General features: G+C 46.0%; 1 protein-coding gene across 1 annotated transcript in view; it reads left to right on the top strand.

Moving 5' to 3' along the window:
* Nucleotides 1–13683, top strand: part of NOXA1 (NADPH oxidase activator 1) — a 66884-nt gene extending 53201 nt beyond the window's left edge. Inside the window, exons 13-16 of the mRNA XM_082262693.1 lie at nt 5782–5981; nt 7089–7194; nt 8138–8261; nt 13289–13683. Coding sequence (XP_082118819.1) covers nt 5782–5981; nt 7089–7194; nt 8138–8261; nt 13289–13368 — 510 coding nt within the window. The 3' untranslated portion in view covers nt 13369–13683. The remainder of the gene's footprint in view (nt 1–5781; nt 5982–7088; nt 7195–8137; nt 8262–13288) is intronic.
* The last annotated feature ends 4130 nt before the right edge of the window (nt 13684–17813 follow it).

Below are 17813 nucleotides of genomic sequence, written 5' to 3'. Positions count from 1 at the left end.
GGCCAAATAGGGGTTGAACAAACTCCTTATAAACCATAGGAGTGAGCAAGAGACAGCCCCCTCCCTCCTCTACCCCCCAACCTATTTTTCTTCTTATCTCCTCCCTCTACTATTCTCCTTCCTTTCCCCTTCTCCCACTTTTGACATACAGGGCCCCCTTTCCACCTAACAGCCACAGCACCAGACATAACTCTATGACACCCTCTTCCATGCTCTACCATGACCTAGGATTGCCATCTCATCCCTTTAAAACTGAACACATTAATTACACAGGTTCTGGGGCTAATTTAATGGAGACAAGGCACTAAGTGAGTTTAATTACCACCTTAATCAGCCACAGCACCGGTCTAATTAATATGTGTTCAGTTTTAAATGGAGGTTGCAACCCTACCATTACCTTCTCTAAATCTAGGTATACCATAACCTTTACTTAAAACAGCACCATACTGTACCCTCTAGTTGTATACATAGGCCTAATGACACCGCTACAGCCATACCTGGTAGTGCTACACGTGGAATTGGCTTCTTCGATACCACACCAAGCTTAACTTCTTGGCCTATGAGCCTTGAGGTTTAAGCACTTTCAAATCCACTCATCTGTAGCCTAGGTGACCCGGTGTTTCATCTCTGTAGATTTTTATGCTGTACACTGGATTGCAACATGACGAATTGTTATTTCATTCATGAGGTATTTCCACTTGTTTTCTGATTATATATTTGTAAAGGGTTAATGTTTTCCGGTCTTCTCTGTATGGCCACTGTTCTTGTTATATTGATGCTTGTGATATTTTTCCTCAATAATAACTTTTGTGGGGGAAAAAAAAATGAAATGAGAGCACAATATTTTCTAATTGTAAACTACAAATCTTCCCATCCTCCATGTAATGCAGAGGAACAAAAGCACATACGATTGAAGTCCAGCCTGAGTAGCATTGAATCTCAGGGACAGAAAATGTGTTATTTGCTGGCTTGTTAATTTATTATAGAGGGAAAAAAAAAATGAAAAAATGATAACCAATGTAACCATCCTATCATTGATTGGTTAGTGGCAGCATATCCCGGAAACAGAATGGCTGGCATCCTATACTGTATATACAAACCAATACTGTATACACCAGGTGCCAGGTCAAATCGGCACAATAACAAGTGAATGTACTTTAAACTTTTTTTCCAATAAACTTACTGAATGGTTTTACATTATGAGTTCTCTTCCTGTTGTCATTTCCCCCTGAGTGGTAATACCGGGCTACAGAGTTGAGCTGAGCGAATTTAAGAGGAGCTGAAAATTAAAGGGGACATGCCCCACAAGTTCAATTGACCACACTGGTGATAGGTGGTCATGTCCATTTGATGAGTGCAAATCCATGTGGGGCATTTTAAGCACAAGTGGAATTAAAAAGCACCAGCACAACTTTATTTACCTGGAAAGATTCTTATGGGACTCTGAATTTTGCACTTATATTACAGTGAATTGTTTGTTTTTTGGGTTGTGAAGCACATTCATTGTCTAAGATACCCCTTTGTCACTATGCTAGTTAATTTAGGAAAAAGTGGTGATTAATGTGACATATGTGGTTTGTATTGATGGACAAACATCGGACGGGGCGGTTCGCGAACGCGATCCCCAAACTTTCTCAAATTCTAAAAATCTCCAGGTCATATTTGCAGCCACAAAATACTTACTAGCTGTACACACATAGTCCCACAACATGGACACTTTTTTAGAAATGTGAGGTAGTCAACACTGTCGTGAGCTAGGCAAGTGAGCTTATCCGTCACGATCCCCCCTGCTGCGCTGAATGTCCTTTTGGACAGGACACTGGACGAGGGGCAAGCCAACAGTTCCATTGCAAATTGTGCAAGCTCTGGTCAGAGGTCAAGCCTGCCCACCCAGTAGTCCAGGGGTTCATCACTTCTCAGAGCGTCCACATCGGCCGTTAACCCGATGTAGTCGGACACCTGCCGGTCTATGCGTTCCCTGATGCTGGAGCCTTTGCAGTCAACGCATATGTCGCAGTAAGCCCAACACTCACCTAGGGACGATCCGCTGCACGGATGGAAAATAAGGGTTTCCATCCGTCCAGATTTGAGGGATCGGATGTCAGCGCCAGCGGACATGTCTCCGCTGACATCCGATGCCCCATAGACATGCATGGGGGGACCGTTCAGATCCGCCAAAAAAAAACCGACAGGCGGATCTGAACGGTCCCCCTGTGTGAAAGGGGCTTTAGAAGGCATCTGGACTCCCATCACCGAGCCCAGTGGGAGCAATGCCGTCAGAACCCACAAAGCCACACTCCAGGCTCTCACCGTCCAGCCTCTTCTCCTTCTCCTCACAATTGTCCTCCACTCCACCTTCCATCATGCCGTCCTCACGTTTTTTCTAGAAAAAGGCAGGCTTCCGTGGCCCAAATGTTCGAGCGTAAAAAAAATGATGGCGCTGGATAACGGTTGCCCAACGGTTGACCGCTGGCTTGTCGGAACTGATAGTCCGCCAACTACTGCCATATAAACTGGTGAACTTGGGAGGCCTATCGAAAATTTGTGGCCATCGGAACACCACTATGGAAGGTCCCAGGAAGGAGATATTCATCGCAGAAGAGCATCCCAGAGCTATATGGCCATGTTCAGCGGCAAGTGAATGCATCTCTGGCACACAGTGTCATTGCCAAGATACATCTGACCACAGACACGTAGTCTAGCAAACAGGGCAGGGAAGGTATATAACTTTTACTGCCCACTGGGTGAACCTTCTGACGGCCATGAAGCATGTAACCGGTGGCACCCATGTAGATTTGGTTTTACCACCACGGATTGCATGCAGGCCTGCCTCTTCTTCTCCTCCTCCTACTCCATCCTCCCTCTCCTCCTCAGCTGACTCCTCCTTTTCCGCTGCTACCGTCTCTTCCGCTTCACCGCCCAAGATCCCTAGAACCTATTCGACATGCCAGGTGAGACATTGTCATGCTGTGCTGCGTCTGTTGTGCCTGGAAGCCAAGAGCCACACTGGTCCTGCACTCCTTTCAGCTTTGCGTTCACAGGCAGATCAGTGGCTAACACCGCTCAATTTGACAGTTGGTAAAGTGGTGTTCGACAACGGTGCCAATCTGCTGAGCGCGCTGAAACAGGGCAAAATTACACATGTGCCATGCATGGCACACGTCCTGAACTTGGTTGTGCAGCGATTCGTTGTCAAATACCTTGGGGTCCAGGACATCTTGCGGCAGGCCAGGAAAATCTCGGCCCATTTCAGAAGATCTTACACAGCTATGGCTCGCCTTGCTGAGATTCAGAGACGACACAACCTGCCCATCAGATGTCTTATTTGTGACTGCCCGACGCAATGGAACTCAACCTTGTATATGCTTGATAGGCTGCTCCAGCGGAAACATGCAGTAAATGACTACCTGTACGAACTCTGCGGCAGGACAGGTTCTGGGGAGCTTGGGTTTTTTTTACCGCGCCAGTGGCTGCTCATGCTCGACGCATGCAGACTTCTGCGGCCATTTGATGAGATCCCCAAACTGGTCAGTCGCAGCCAGGGTGCCATCAGTGACATTGTACCTTACGCCTTTTTTCTGGAGCGTGCATTGCATCGTGTCATTGATCAAGCCCTCAAGGAGCAGTAGCAGAAGATGAGGAAGTCGCAATGCTGGATGAATATAGAAAGCATATTATAGTGGGTTTGTATTGTGCAGCATTGTGACTGGTGAGCGGTTCTGCAGCAATACTACAACTACAAAGAGTGACAAACGCAATTAGAAAAAAGTATTATACCTGGTGTGATAGACCGGTGGCCCCCCCAAAACGACAGATTGAAGCGGGGGTGTTATATAACAATATACTTTCATAATAGTGTATTTGGGTACTGCAGAAATTTTGCCTCTGCATTATCAACGTCACCTTCCCCACCACTAACATTAGAGATCTCGGAGTAGGCAGCAATAGCGGGGACCAACCCCCTTTGGCTGATCTGGGTACTGTCGCCAGAGTGCTGAGTGGTGGCTGTTGCTTCCTCCTCTGCAGATAGAGAGGATGAGGAGGGTGCAGAAGAGGAAGGCTGAGTGAGCCACTCAACTAAGTCTTGACGTAATCGAACGCACCTTCTGCAACTTTCCACTTTGGCTCCGGCCTGGTGCTCCTGCCCTACCCCTACCACCCCTGCGGAAGGGCCTGCCTCTTCCTCTGCCTGTCATTTTTTAAATGACCCTGTGACAAAAGTCTCTAGAGAAGCACAGTATATGTGGAAGAAGGTATATAACACCCCGCTTCAATCTGTCGTTTTGGGGGGCCACTGGTTTATCACACCAGTTATGAAAAATATTTTCTAGTAACTTTTGTCACTGTGTGTAGCAGAGTTAACGCAGCGAAAGAGGCAACATTTCTGAAGTACCCAAATACACTATTATGAAAGTATATTGTTATATAACACCGCGCTTCAATCTGTCGTTTTGGGGGGCCACTGGTTTATCACACCAGTTATGAAAAATATTTTCTAGTAACTTTTGTCACTGTATGTAGCAGAGTTAACGCAGCGAAAGAGGCAAAATTTCTGCAGTACCCAAATACACTATAATATGCTTTCTATATTAGAAAGCATATTATAAGTGTATTACACCCCTATATACTGCACACCAAACAATAGTACAGCTATACCAGTCCTTTAAAGGACTTTTGTGGACCTATTACCGAGCGATTTGTGTCACTCAGTGCCGGTTCACACTGATGCGATGCAGGAACACTGCTAATATATCTGCGTGTTCCTGCATCGCATCCCCAGCACAGGCAGTTCACACTGCCATATGTGATACGCTGGGGGTGTCAATTCAAAGTTAATGACACCCCCAGCTCAGATCGCATATCGCAATGCGATCTGACAGTTCGTACAGAATCGGATCGCACTGGTGTGAACCACCATGTGATCCAATTCTGCTGCGGACCAAAAAAAGGGTCCTGTGCTTGTTCACTGCGATTGCGGTGCAAATTCATTGTATGGCTGAATTTGCACCACACAGACATAGTATGTAATTTTAGGAGCAGTGCGCTCCGAATTACATGCAATCTCTGTGATCGCATCAGTGTGAACCGGCACCAGTGCGATATGATTCTGTGCAAACTGTCAGATCGCACTGCGATATGCGATGTGAGCTGGGGGTGTCGTTAACTTTGAATTGAAACCCCCAGCTTATCGCATATGGCAGTGTGAACTGCCTGTGCTGCGGATGCGATGCGGGAACACACAGATATATTCGCAGTGTTCCCGCATCGCATCAGTGTGAACCGGCACTGACAGTCTGTCCCTGCTCCCCACAGCAAACCTCTCCTTACACTGACAAAAGACAGAATATAGACAGTACACCTATACCAGTCCTTAAAAGGACTTTTGTGGACCTATTACTGAGCAATTTGTGTCACTGACAATCTGTGCCTGCCCCACACAGCAAACCTCTCCCTACACTGACAAAAGGCAGAATGTAAAATGGCAGCCAGATCAGGTCTATTTATAAAGGTAGGGGGTATGTCCATGTGCTGAAATGTCTCAATTGGCTGTCCTGTACCACTTGATGGATGTGTCATGGGTCAAAGTTCTTCACAATGTAAAAGAATATGGCGGCCGCGAACATCGCCATATGTTCGCATGATCGGCGGACAGCGAACGAGCAAAGTTCGCCGCAAACCGACCGCCGGGCGAACCGCAAGGCCATCTCTAGTGGTTTGTTGTAAATTGTATATGCGCGCACTTCACATGCACAGCTATGACCAATTCCTTTCTTTCTCCAGGCCAAGCAAGACCAGGTGTGCGCAAGAGAGCCCATAGTTGAAGAAGCCATAGCTGAAGAAGACAGTCTAATAACATTACAAGTACACACTGAGTTCACGGTAAACTTGTCAGTGAGAAAGGACATCACCTACACTGAGCTACAGCATCACCTCAGAGAAAAGCTGAAGCAACACGGAGAGCAGATTAACATCCAGCTGAGGTACAAACATAATGGTTGCCAATTTCCTATAGCTTTCAGGCTCAGCTGTTCTTTGTACGTTGCATTTTACCTGTTTTATGTCTTGTTGGCCTAATTATAACTAGAAAAGATTGGTTGTTCTGTAAAGGTAATCATGGCAGCCATTCAGAATTTGGTTTTCAGGATTCTGGGGACCAACTAGAATGAGCTGCCTTCTGAATGGTTCCTGTGAAATGCTGCACACAATTCAGTGAGCCTATATGTCAGTAGCTCCATCAGATGCCATTTACCCTGGATTCTCTGTTTCCAGAGGTTTTTAACCCTCTAAAAAACAGTTGGCTGTTCTTTATTCAAACCCTCAAAAAACATTTCACCTAACATTTGAGTGAAATATACTCAGCTTGAAACACTGCCCAGCAGGTTCCCATAAAAAACAGTACCTAGCAGGGGTGGACTGACAACTCATGGGGCCCCCGGGCAATCAGAGATCATGGGGCCACCTACAAATTGCAGCTCAGCCACAGAGTGGGCATTTAAATATCTACCACAGCATAGCCTGCATGGAAGTTCCTGGCTTCTTTCTGTAGTGTGTAGCCTCTCATGGGGCCCCCTACTGACCCTAGGCCCTCGGGCAGTGCCCTAATCCCCCAATGGTCAGTCCGACCCTGGTACCAAGGCATTTTCTTCAACTCGGCACTTACACCCTGGTGTCCTGTTGGCTGACGGATTTGCATTTCTGTGAAGACCTTATGGATGTTGAGTAGTGCCTTTTGAATTAGAAGTTGAATATTTTTATTCAAAAAAGACAAAGAAGGCATGGAGATAAAATTTGAACTGATCCTTTCATCCAAAAATGTACACTTAAAGCAATCCTGTGCGCTGTCCATGCAAAGCAACATGTTTACGTTAGTGGTGTCCCCACCAGCTGCAAGTATTTCAAGGACTCCCTGTTGTAAGATTTTGGTGCAGAAAGTAACTAGTTAATGCAATTTGATTGTCTGCTATAGGGCAACAGTGACTGAGAGAAGTCTTCACTAAGAGATTTGGCCAAATGGAATATTGAGACAATGTAGACATGCAACTTCCCCAGTTGTCAGCATTGTGTTGATTTTGTGGTTTGTTAATTAGTTACAAGGATTCTGAGGGAAAGCAAGTCACTCCAGTGAAAGGAGATGCAGACCTCCAGAAAATGTGGGAACAATCTAATCAGAAGAAGCTCATCCTGTGCTGTAAGGTAACTAAACCCAAAAACATGTATTAATCTTTGGTGGTTTTGTCCCTTCCTACCCAATAGTAGGAAATTGTTGGTGAAATGTACCTATATGCAGCCACAATGCTTTCATTAGATGTTAAATCGGAGTTCCGGCCTCAAATACCTTTTTTAACTAAAAATACCCCTATAATACTAATCCATCGCCCTTTACAGAACCGCTATTTTCATACTTACAAGGTGTACAGTATTGGATTATAGTCAAAATCTTACTTTTAAAAATGCTGTCTGAGCGTGGCCATCATGGATGTGGGCATCTGAAGCCACAGTGTAATCTGCTGTGTCCTTCTTCCTGATTCCAGGGAGTGTTCTGGAAGTTCTTCCTGATTCCAGCCTCCTGGGAGTGATGACAAACAGCTCCCAGGATGCAATGCAAAGGCGGAAGGGATGTCAGTGGCCGTGGCCACAGAGGGGGAGAAGGAGGAAGTAGAATAAAAAATGCCCTGAAAATAATGTAAGGGACCCCCAAAAAAAAATTGAGAATGCCCAATTGTTGATTAGCATAGCGAGCACTCCAGGAATCACTAAAGTTGCAAAATAGGCTGGAACTCCACTTTAAGTATCATATGTGTTGGGGTCAATTTCTGCCCTCCACTGGCATATCCACCAACCAACTCTGAACCTAACTGTGTACAGAGAAAATTATCTGGCCGAAACCGAAAAGGTAATTCCCCAAAACAATGCTTGGAAATCTTACCACTCTACTGACTTTTTTCCTAAACATTGCATCACTGTATGGTTATTCAGCAATAAGTTACAATAATACAAAAGAGTTGAAGATACCCTTTGGCTTAAAAGTTGCCTAATGCATTAGCCACTTTTGGCTAATACTGTCAGTTATCCAATATGTTGTATTTGGCAAATAGGTTAGGTGAGCACATTAATATCTTTTAATATATCTCTGCAGGACGCATATAACTGCATTGGTAGACCTATCCTATATCACATGAAAGCTATCTACCAGTATTCTCCAGAAGGACCAGAAGATCTGACCTTTAACCAAGGCCACATCATTGACATTCTCTCCGAAGGTAAAACAATTACATCTTTGCTTGTTAATCAACCCCTGTGATCTTAATAGTGACTTCTCAATGTTGCTACTGTACAAAATCCAGGAGAAGACTGAGAAACTAGCCCTTTTATAGTAGAGACAGATTTTTGTGGGCTAATTAAAAGTGGTTCTAAAGGCAGGTGTTTTTTTTACCTTCATGTATCTATGCATGAAGGTAAAAACCCTATGTGGAGCCCTCTCCTCTCTCAGAGCCTGATGTCGATCAGCGCTGTACACGAAAGCAGAATCACTGCTCTCTCCCCCTCACTGGCTCAGAAGCAGCAGCAGGGCATTGGCTCCGGCTGCCATCAATCATAGTCAGTGAGCAGGGGGTGGAGCCAAGCTTCCCCGTGTGTGAATAGACACACAGAGCACGGCTCAGGAGCAAACCTGCATGAGTGCCCACATAGCAAGTGGCTTGCTTTGGGGGCACTTAGCAGTGTGCGAAGCCAGGAGCTGAGAAGAGGAAGATTGGGGCTTTGTGCAAAACCACAGTGCAGGTAAGTAAACCATGTTTTTTCTTTAAAAATAAAAAACTACCTTTACAATCACTTTAAAGTGTGCCATGATGCAAAATTGATTGATGGGCATATGGAAAGGTGGATGTTCCTTCAGAACATGGCTTGATGAGACACCTTTTGATATCTTTCAACATCAGCTTCCTTTGCCACTCTCACCATTTGCATGGCATCTCAAAGCCAAAAAAGACATTTGTGTTGGAAGACTTTCCTCTGCCTAATGTGGTAGTTACAGGTCTGAATGGGGAGCAGGTAGCTATATTATGCCTAGCAGCCATCACTCAAGGTCAGATTAATGAAGTATCTCCACCCAAAGCCACCAGGCCAACATACCTTCTTTGTACTGGGCCAGGGGAAAATAACTCTAGCCCAGTCTATCTCTGACATATGTGACATTGTCCTTTTGGTCTGTGCAGGACAGTGACTAGAATGCTGCCCTAACCTGCCAGCCTGCATTTGTGTTCTAACATCTGTCACTGATGACATAGGGGTTGATTTACTAAAAGCAAAAAGACTGTTCACATTGTAAGGGAACTTTCCCTTAGCTGGGTGAATGAGGGGAAACTCAAATATTTTTTTTTTTTTTCCTTGCTCAAGTTTGTGATTTAAGATGCATTTTCCCCACATTTGCTATAGGCAAAGTGAAACTTTCCCTGCAAAGTGAACACTATATTTGCCTTTAGTAATTCAACACAACAATCCCTATTATGACCAGTGCTACAGTATCTCACAAAAGTGAGTACACCCCTCACATTTTTGTAAATATTTTATTATATCTTTTCATGTGACAACACTGAAGAAATGATACTTTGCTACATTGTAAAGTAGCGAGTGTACAGCTTGTATAACAGTGTAAATTTGCTGTCCCCTCAATTTGCTGCCGGATTAAAATCAGATTGGGGATCTCCTGCTTACCCAGTGGCCGCTGTCATAGGAAGCCCCGCTTCCTGGACCGGCTCCTATGATAGACAGCACATTGGTGACTACTATCATAGGAGCCGGTCCAGGAGGCAGGACATCGTATGACAGCGGTCGCCGGGTAAGCGGGAGTTTCCCGCTCTGTGTAATCCAGCGGCTCTCCTCTTTCTTCATTGCAGACTGCATTGGATGGGCTTGCACTGATGAGGCTGCATTGGATGGGCATGCACTGGTGAGGCTGCACTGGATGGGCACTGATCATGCTGCATTGGATGGGCAAGCACTTTTGAGGCTGCACTGGATGGGCACTGATCAGGCTGCATTGGATGGGCATGCACTGGTGTGGCTGCACTGGATGGGCACTGATCAGGCTACATTGGATGGACACTGATCAGGCTGCATTGGATGGGCATGCACTGGTGTGGCTGCACTGGATGGGCACTGATCAGGCTACATTGGATGGACACTGATCAGGCTGCATTGGATGGGCACTGATCAGGCTGCATTGGATGGGCACGTACTGGTAAAGCTGCAGTGGATGGCACTGTTTAGGCTGCATTGGATGGGCACGCACAAGGCTGCAAGTGCCGTGCGATCCCCCGGCTGCTGCGGGAAACTTAGGCTGTTTGCAGTCAGTGACAGAGCCGCTGCTTTCTGTATATTTCCAGGTCTGTCACAGGCGGAGTGATATGAAATGCACTCCACCTGTGACAGGAGCCATACAGGAAGCAGCGGCTCTGCTCTCTACTGCAGCTGCTGCTTCCTCCAGCAGTACCCGCATTACCCACCAGCAGTAACCGCCAGCAGTAACCGCTTCAGAAGTACCGGCAGCAGTCTGCAAAACAAGTAGAAAAGGTATGTGCATTAGCATGTGTAAAATTGTTGCAATATATTTTTTAATAACCAGTTGTGTTTTGTCATAATATGTCATGTCCTTGTTTATACATGTATGAATGAGGACATTATATTTTCTGGCTGCCTAAGTCATATGTTCTAGGGGTGCAACTAGCCCCCAGCACATAACAGTAAATATTCCAGCATGTGCAGTGTTTCTGACTCCTACCACCATGACCACTTCAAATCACTGAAGTGGTCATGGTGGTTAGAGTGTTTCAACCCTCTGTATACTGATTCCATTTCATGTGATCATCCTCTAGTTGTGTAGTTGTGTTAAATTAGTGCGGTTGGGCGGCATTTTATTACTTATATACCTTAACTATAGTATATATTTTATATGTGACCCGAGACAATTTCTCTACACTTAATGTGGCCCAGAGAAGCCGAAAGGTTGGACACCCATGGCCTAGGCTAAAAGAAGATTGCCAAGACTCTGAAACTAAAGGCTCGTACACACTTGATGAAAATCAGACGAAATATCCTCTGATTTTTCTCTCTCATGCTTAGCGGTCATAACCGTTTTTAGTTGACAGTGCATAATGTTCACGAAATTTCTCCTCCGATTTTTTTTTTTTGGGACATTTGTTCCTAGACTTCCGGGTCGTCAGCAACTTCAGATCATGCGCGGCCTTTCGTATTTGATTTTTCGCGGACGTACTGCATACATATTAAACGAAAATTGGTCGTCTGGGGACGGACGATAAAAATTTTGGTGTTTGTCCCTCTGTTTTTTTTGTATTGAAAATGTTGGCATCGGCTGCTGAAAGTTGTGTACACACTAGCTGAAAATCGTACGATTTTACCTTGGACGGTAATATTCGGCAGATTTTCTACTAGTGTGTACCCCACTTAAGCTGCACCACAGTGGCTAAGACCATACAGCGGTTTATTGAGCAGGTTCCACTCAGAACAGGCCTCACCATAGTTGACCAAAGAAGTTGAGTGCATTTCCTCAGCGTCATATGCAGAGGTGGTCTTTGGGAAATAGATGTATGAGTCCTGCCAGCATTGCTGCAGAGGTTGAAGGGGTGGGGGGTCAGCCTGTCAGTGCTCAGACCATCCGTTGCGCACTGCATCAAATTAGTCTGCATGACTGTCGCCCAAGAAGGAAGTCTCTTCTAAAGATGATGCACAAGAAAGCCCGCAAACAGTTTACTGCAGACAAGCAGACTACGGACATGGATTAATGGAACCATGTTCTGTGGTCTGATGAGACCAAGATAAGCATATTTGGTTCAGATGGTGTCAAGTGTGTGTGATGTCAACCAGGTGAGGAGTACAAAGACAAATGTGTCTAGCCTACAGTGAAGCATGGTGGTGGGAGTGTCATGGTCTGGGGCTGCATGAGCGCTGCCGACACTGGGGAGCTACAGTTCATTAAGGGAACTATGAATGCCAACATGTACTGTGACATACTGAAGCAGAGCATGATCCCCTCCCTTCAGAGACTGGGCCGCAGGGCAGTATTCCAACATGATAACGACCCAAAACACACCTCCAAGACGACCACTGCCTTGCTAAAGAAGCGGAGGTGATGGTGAAGGTGATGATCTGGCCAAGCATGTCTCCAGACCTATTGAGCATCTGTGGGGCATCCTCAAACGGAAGGTGGAGGAGTGCAAGGTTTCGAACATCCACCAGCTCTGTGATGTTGTCATAAAGGAGTGGAAAAGGACTCCAGTGGCAACCTGGTAAGCTATGGTGAACTCCATGCCCACAAAAAATATTGACACTTATGGCCCAATTTGGACATTTAAACTCACTTTTGTTGCCAGCGGTTTAGACATTAATGGCTGTGTGTTGTTATTTAGAGGGACAGCAAATTTACACTGTTTTACAAGGTGTACACTCCCTACTTTACATTGTAGCAAAGTGTCATTTCTTCAGTGTTGTCTCATAAAATGATATAATATGATATAAAATGATATAATAAAATATTTGCAAAAATGTGAGGGGTGTACTCACTTTTGTGACATACTGTATATCATATATGGCTAACTTGTGCAAAATGCATGCTAAATGTTCTATCTAAGGGAGTGAGTTTAGGACAGGTTCACAATAATCAGTTGTATTGCTCAGCATAGTAATTTGTTGCATATCAGCTTTCATTTTGTACCCTGAAATGACAGCTAAAATACGATTGTTTGAACTTTCCAGCTCCTGCAGTCTGTCTTTAAAACTCACACTTGTGAATCAGGAAGGTACAAACCAACAATCCCAAAATCACATTTTAGAATGAAGAGGTGCATGTTTATTATCATGAATAGAAAAAAAAAAAAAAATAGGAAAAAAAAAAAAAAACACTGCTTTCAAACTCCCATATGTGCCCATAAGCCTAGACATCCTGGATCACATGGTCTTTGACTTCCAGGAGGATTATGGGTGTTTGATTCAGCAGAAGGCCTATTGTTTTTAGACACATAGGTCTTGTCTGGCGGTCTTGCAGTAAAATAGTTGGATCTGAATAGTACAATCATTGTGCAGCCCTATTCTGCAGGAAGCAGAGCCTACATTTGTAATACGCAATATACGCTCAATGTATATACTGTATAGGAAAAGGTTTTAAAAAATTAAAAACACATTTATATTTACATGAATTAAATTTGTCTTACATGTACTGTAAGTCACTGAAACCCTAGTCTCACCCTAATCATGTTCTTTTATCACCTGACAGTGAATGAGGAGTGGCTGGAAGGTCACTGCAATGGAAGTATCGGAATATTCCCCAAGTGTTTTGCTACAAGACTTGAGTAAGGCCTAAAAAAGAAAGTTTGTTGCATCTGAACTTGCTAATTAGCCAATAGGAAGAGTTGGAACAGTGATGAGTTTACAATCACAAAATATTGTACATCATGATGCACTTATATTTTCCTATTGATTCTGAGAGATGTCGAGCTGACCAAGAATTCAGCTAATCCCCCGTAAATCAGGATTTCAAAAAGACATCGGCATTGATACCTGTGATGTGAATTAAAATATATAATACAAATGCAACATGCAAACTGTTACACAACTTTCATGAACAGGCATGAAGTTTGGTGTACAAAGGCCTGACGGATGTTCAGGGCCCTAACCAGCACCCACATGGCTGATATGCAAGAACCTCATACTTTTTTGCTGTGAAAGTGCCAATGTGAGCTTTCCAAGAGATACCATGACATGATTGATCAAGACATTTGGACGCACAATTTAAAATTAATCGGTCGGCACATCTGAAGACATGTCAGTTTCTTAGTTCATGGGACCAACAAAATAGATTCAGTCTATTTCACCCACTTTAATACTGTTTATTGAGTTATGAATTTATTAACTGTTGCTTGCATTTCATTTCTATCTTTTTATTTATTTTTGTTTCCGCTTTTACCATGTTTCTCTTTCGTTCATTGACGGATACAGCTCCTGGTATTCATAACCATTGGGTTTTACTGCCCCCTACAGGAGTAGGACACTAGGCAGAAAATAATTCTTGCTACACCCATGGACAGTCCCAGGGGGTATGCTCTCTCTCTCTGCTATAGCCACTCAGTTTTTTTCTGCCTAGTCAGGAGTAAGGATCTAGTTCTTCGCTGGGATCTTATATCCTGGCAATTTTTTTTCTTTTTCTCCTGGATTTTTCCTGTGAGATCTACAATCAACTGCCGGACTGGGTATCAGACTGGATAATCTAGATCCAGTGGTCACCTCAGTCTGGCCAGTGAGCACACGCAGACCTCAGTTTCGTGCTAGGTCGGAGCCCCTCCTCATCCCCTGGTGCTGACTCTTGGATGATTTTACTTCCTGACCGCCGCATGTGTAGAGCATTATTCTGGTGGCTGCATGCGCTTGTTTCTGCGGGTAGCGAGTCTCTGCTGAAGATCATTTGGTGCCTTGTGCCAGGCGACGGTGGGGGGCTGCCAGTGCGGTGGGGGTTGTCCCTTAGCAGTGTTTTACACCTTTTGTGGGGTCCCCCTGGTGACTCATGGAGTATTTGGAGCACATTTCCCCACCTGATCCCCTCTTTGAGTCTGCAGGTCCTTCCGGGTCCCAACCATCCATCCATGCACTGACGGCAGTCCTGGAGTCCCTTGTGTCCCGGTTGGAGGTGGCTTTTGGACTAGCAAAAGGCGCCCCCTGCCTCATCAGATCCTGAATTTGATTCGGCCACCATGAACTTAGGTTACCCTGCTGGGTCTGCAAGCACGCGCCAGGAATCCTCTGATAGTGAGGAAAAGGTGCTGTTGGATGCACTCACTGTATCTGTGCGTTAGACCCTATAGATTGAGGACTGAAGCTGCGACAGAGGCACAGGTACCCTTTGGCACTCACAAGCCATCCAGAGCCTATTTTGATAGAATTGTCGCAAAAGAGTGGGAATGACCAAAGCGTCCCCATGGGGTTCCTAAGCGCTTTACTAGGCGTTACTCCTATGAGGAGTCCTTTCTTAAGAAGTGGACTGTGCCACCGGTGGTGGACCCTCCGCTTTCCAGATTGAACAAGGCAACCATGATTCCCGTCGTAGAGTCCCCGGCCTTTAAGGATCTGGCCGACCGGAATGCGGAGGCTGTGGCCCGCAATATATACACTCTGGCTGGTTCAGCAATGAGGCCAGTATTCACCATTGTCCTAGTGTGGCAAACTCTGACCGAGTCGGCTAAGATCTTACGCAGTGACCTGGAGGGGAAACAACTCCCCCCTGCTTTTGCCAAACTGGCGGACCATCTGGTCCAGGGGCTGCAGTTTATCTGTGATGCCTCTTTAAATGTGGCTCCCCTGATGGCTCGCATCTCTGTTTTGGCAATGGTTCTTCGGCGTGTCTTTTGGCTCAAGTGTTGGTCTGCGGATAAGACTTCAAAAAGGCCTTGACTGATCATATATTCAAAGGAGACTGCCTGCTTGCAGCTACCCTGGCTGACATCATTAAAGGTCTCACAGGGGGAAAGAGTACTTTTCTTCCACAGGTTCCTAAGTGCAAGGAACCTCATCATAGACGTGGGCCTTTCTTCTCAGCTCAAAATAATTTTTGTTCATTCCTCAGGGTCGACTGACAAGGGCTCAAAGCCTTTCAGGGCCTCTTCAGAAGCATCCAAACTAGCCTGGTCTGGCAAGCCAAGATCAAGCTTCTCCAGACCCATGGATAAGGCTCCTTCAGCATGAAGGTGCACCCTCACCTGTATCGGGGGTGGGGGGAGGTCTTCGCTGGTTTCCGGATCCGTGGACTTCTCTGGTGCTAGACAAGTGGGTCCACAAAGTAATTCAGTCCTGCTACAAGATTGAGTTTCGCTCTTGTCCCCTGGCAAGGTTTTTTCCTTACAACTTGCACATGTCTCCAGACCGCTCATAGGCCTGTTTTGAGTGTCCCGGTTACGACTTTGGAACGTTTTCAGGGTTTTTACTCAAACCTGTTCACAGTCCCCAGGAAGGAAGGCCAAGTGCGTCCAATCCTGGACCTCAAGGCGCTTAACTGCTTTGTGCAGGTACAGAAGTTCAAAATGGAATTCATTCAAACGGTAGTGGCCATCTTGAGTCAGGGAGATTTCCTCCCCTATCGATATCAAGGATGCCTACCTTCACATTCCAATATGTGCCAGTCACCAGCATTTTCTCCACTTTGCTGTGGGAGAGGAGTATTATCAGTTTTTGGCGTTACCCTTTGGACTCGCCTTTGCTCCTCGAAGCTGGACTATCTGGGCCTGACTCTAGACTTGGCCTTAGCCAGAGTGCTCCTTCCTCTGGACAAACACCAGAAATTGCAGGCTGCATTTCTCCTCCTGCTGTCCAACAGATGGTGCTCCCTCTGGACTTGCATGTGGGTGCTGGGCCTAAATGTGTCTTCCTTTGAGGCAGTTTCATTTTTACAGTTCCATACGAAGTCCCTGCAAAGAGGGATTCTGACCAAATGGGACAAGACTCAACAGTCTCTGGGCAATCAAATCCAGCTGAGTCGGGGAACGAGGGAGTCACTGATATGGTGGCTTCATTCTTCGGCACTTCGGCTGGGAAAATCCCTCCTCCCCTTGTATTGGACAGTGGTCACCATGGATGCCAGCCAGTCTGTCTAACTGGGGACGCGTCCTCGGCAAGCATTCTGCTCAGGGGATCTGGACACTGGAAGAGTCCAGACTACCGATCAATGTTTTGGAACTCCGAGTGATCAGGCTGTGTCTGGATCATTGGATGGATCGTCTTCAGGGTTGTCCAGTGTGCATTAATTCGGACAGTGCCACGGACGTGGCTTATGTCAATCACCAAAGGGGCACAAGAAGTGTCCTGGTGGCTCTGGAAGTAGCCCACAATCTAAAGTGGGCAGAACAGTTTGTTCCAGCCCTCTCGGCCGTACACATTCTTAGGGTGGAAAATTGTCAGGCGGATTACCTCAGTCGGCAGGCATTGGACCAAGGGGAGTGGTCTCTTCATCCGGAGGTGTTTCATCAGCTGTGTCTCCAGTGGGGTACCCCCAAGGTGGATCTGTTGGCATCTCGGCTCAACAGAAAGGTTTGGAGGTTTGTGGCTCAGTCAAGGAATCCTCTGGCGGACGCCACAGATGCACTGGTGGCCCCATGGGGGTCAGTATCGGCTGATTTATACCTTCCCTCCTCTCAAACTTCTGCCCAGACTTCTACGCAGGATCGAGGCAGAAGTGATTCTGGTTATCTTTGTTGCTCTGGACTGGCCTCATCGTGCTTGGTATGCCAATCTGGTACGACTGGTCGCCGATGTTCCTTGGAAGCTTCCTCTCAGGAAGGATCTGCTGTCCCAAGGACCGATCTTCTGTCCTGCTTTACAGTCGCTGGCTTTGACAGTTTAGCTGTTGAACGCCAGGTGCTGACAGATAGAGGTTTTTTTGATCAGTGATTCCTACGCTGTTGAAAGCTAGGAAATCTACTTCTAGGAAGATCTACCATCGTACGTGGAAGACGTACATTGCATGGTGTGAGTCGCTTGGGGTTCATCCTCGCTCCTTTTCAGGGGCTCGGATGTTAACCTTCCTTCAACGGGGGATTGAACAGAAGTTGGCCTTGATTACCATCAAGGGCTAGGTGTCGGCTTTGGTGGTCTTCTTCCAATGACCTTTGGCCACACACTCCCCGGTGTGTACCTTTCTTCATGGGGTCCGACATTGGCTCTCTCCGGCGCGGGCTCAGTTGCCGCCTTGGGATTTCTTTTTGGTGCTTACAGCTCTACAGAAGCCTCCCTTTGAAATATTCTGGAGATTCCCCTTC

This window comes from Pelophylax lessonae (genome assembly GCF_965119305.1).
Source record: "Pelophylax lessonae genome assembly, chromosome: 7".
Classification (NCBI taxonomy): Eukaryota; Metazoa; Chordata; class Amphibia; order Anura; family Ranidae; genus Pelophylax; species Pelophylax lessonae.
The sequence above is the reverse complement of the archived record's forward strand: the minus strand, read 5'-3'. Positions and strand labels throughout refer to the sequence as shown.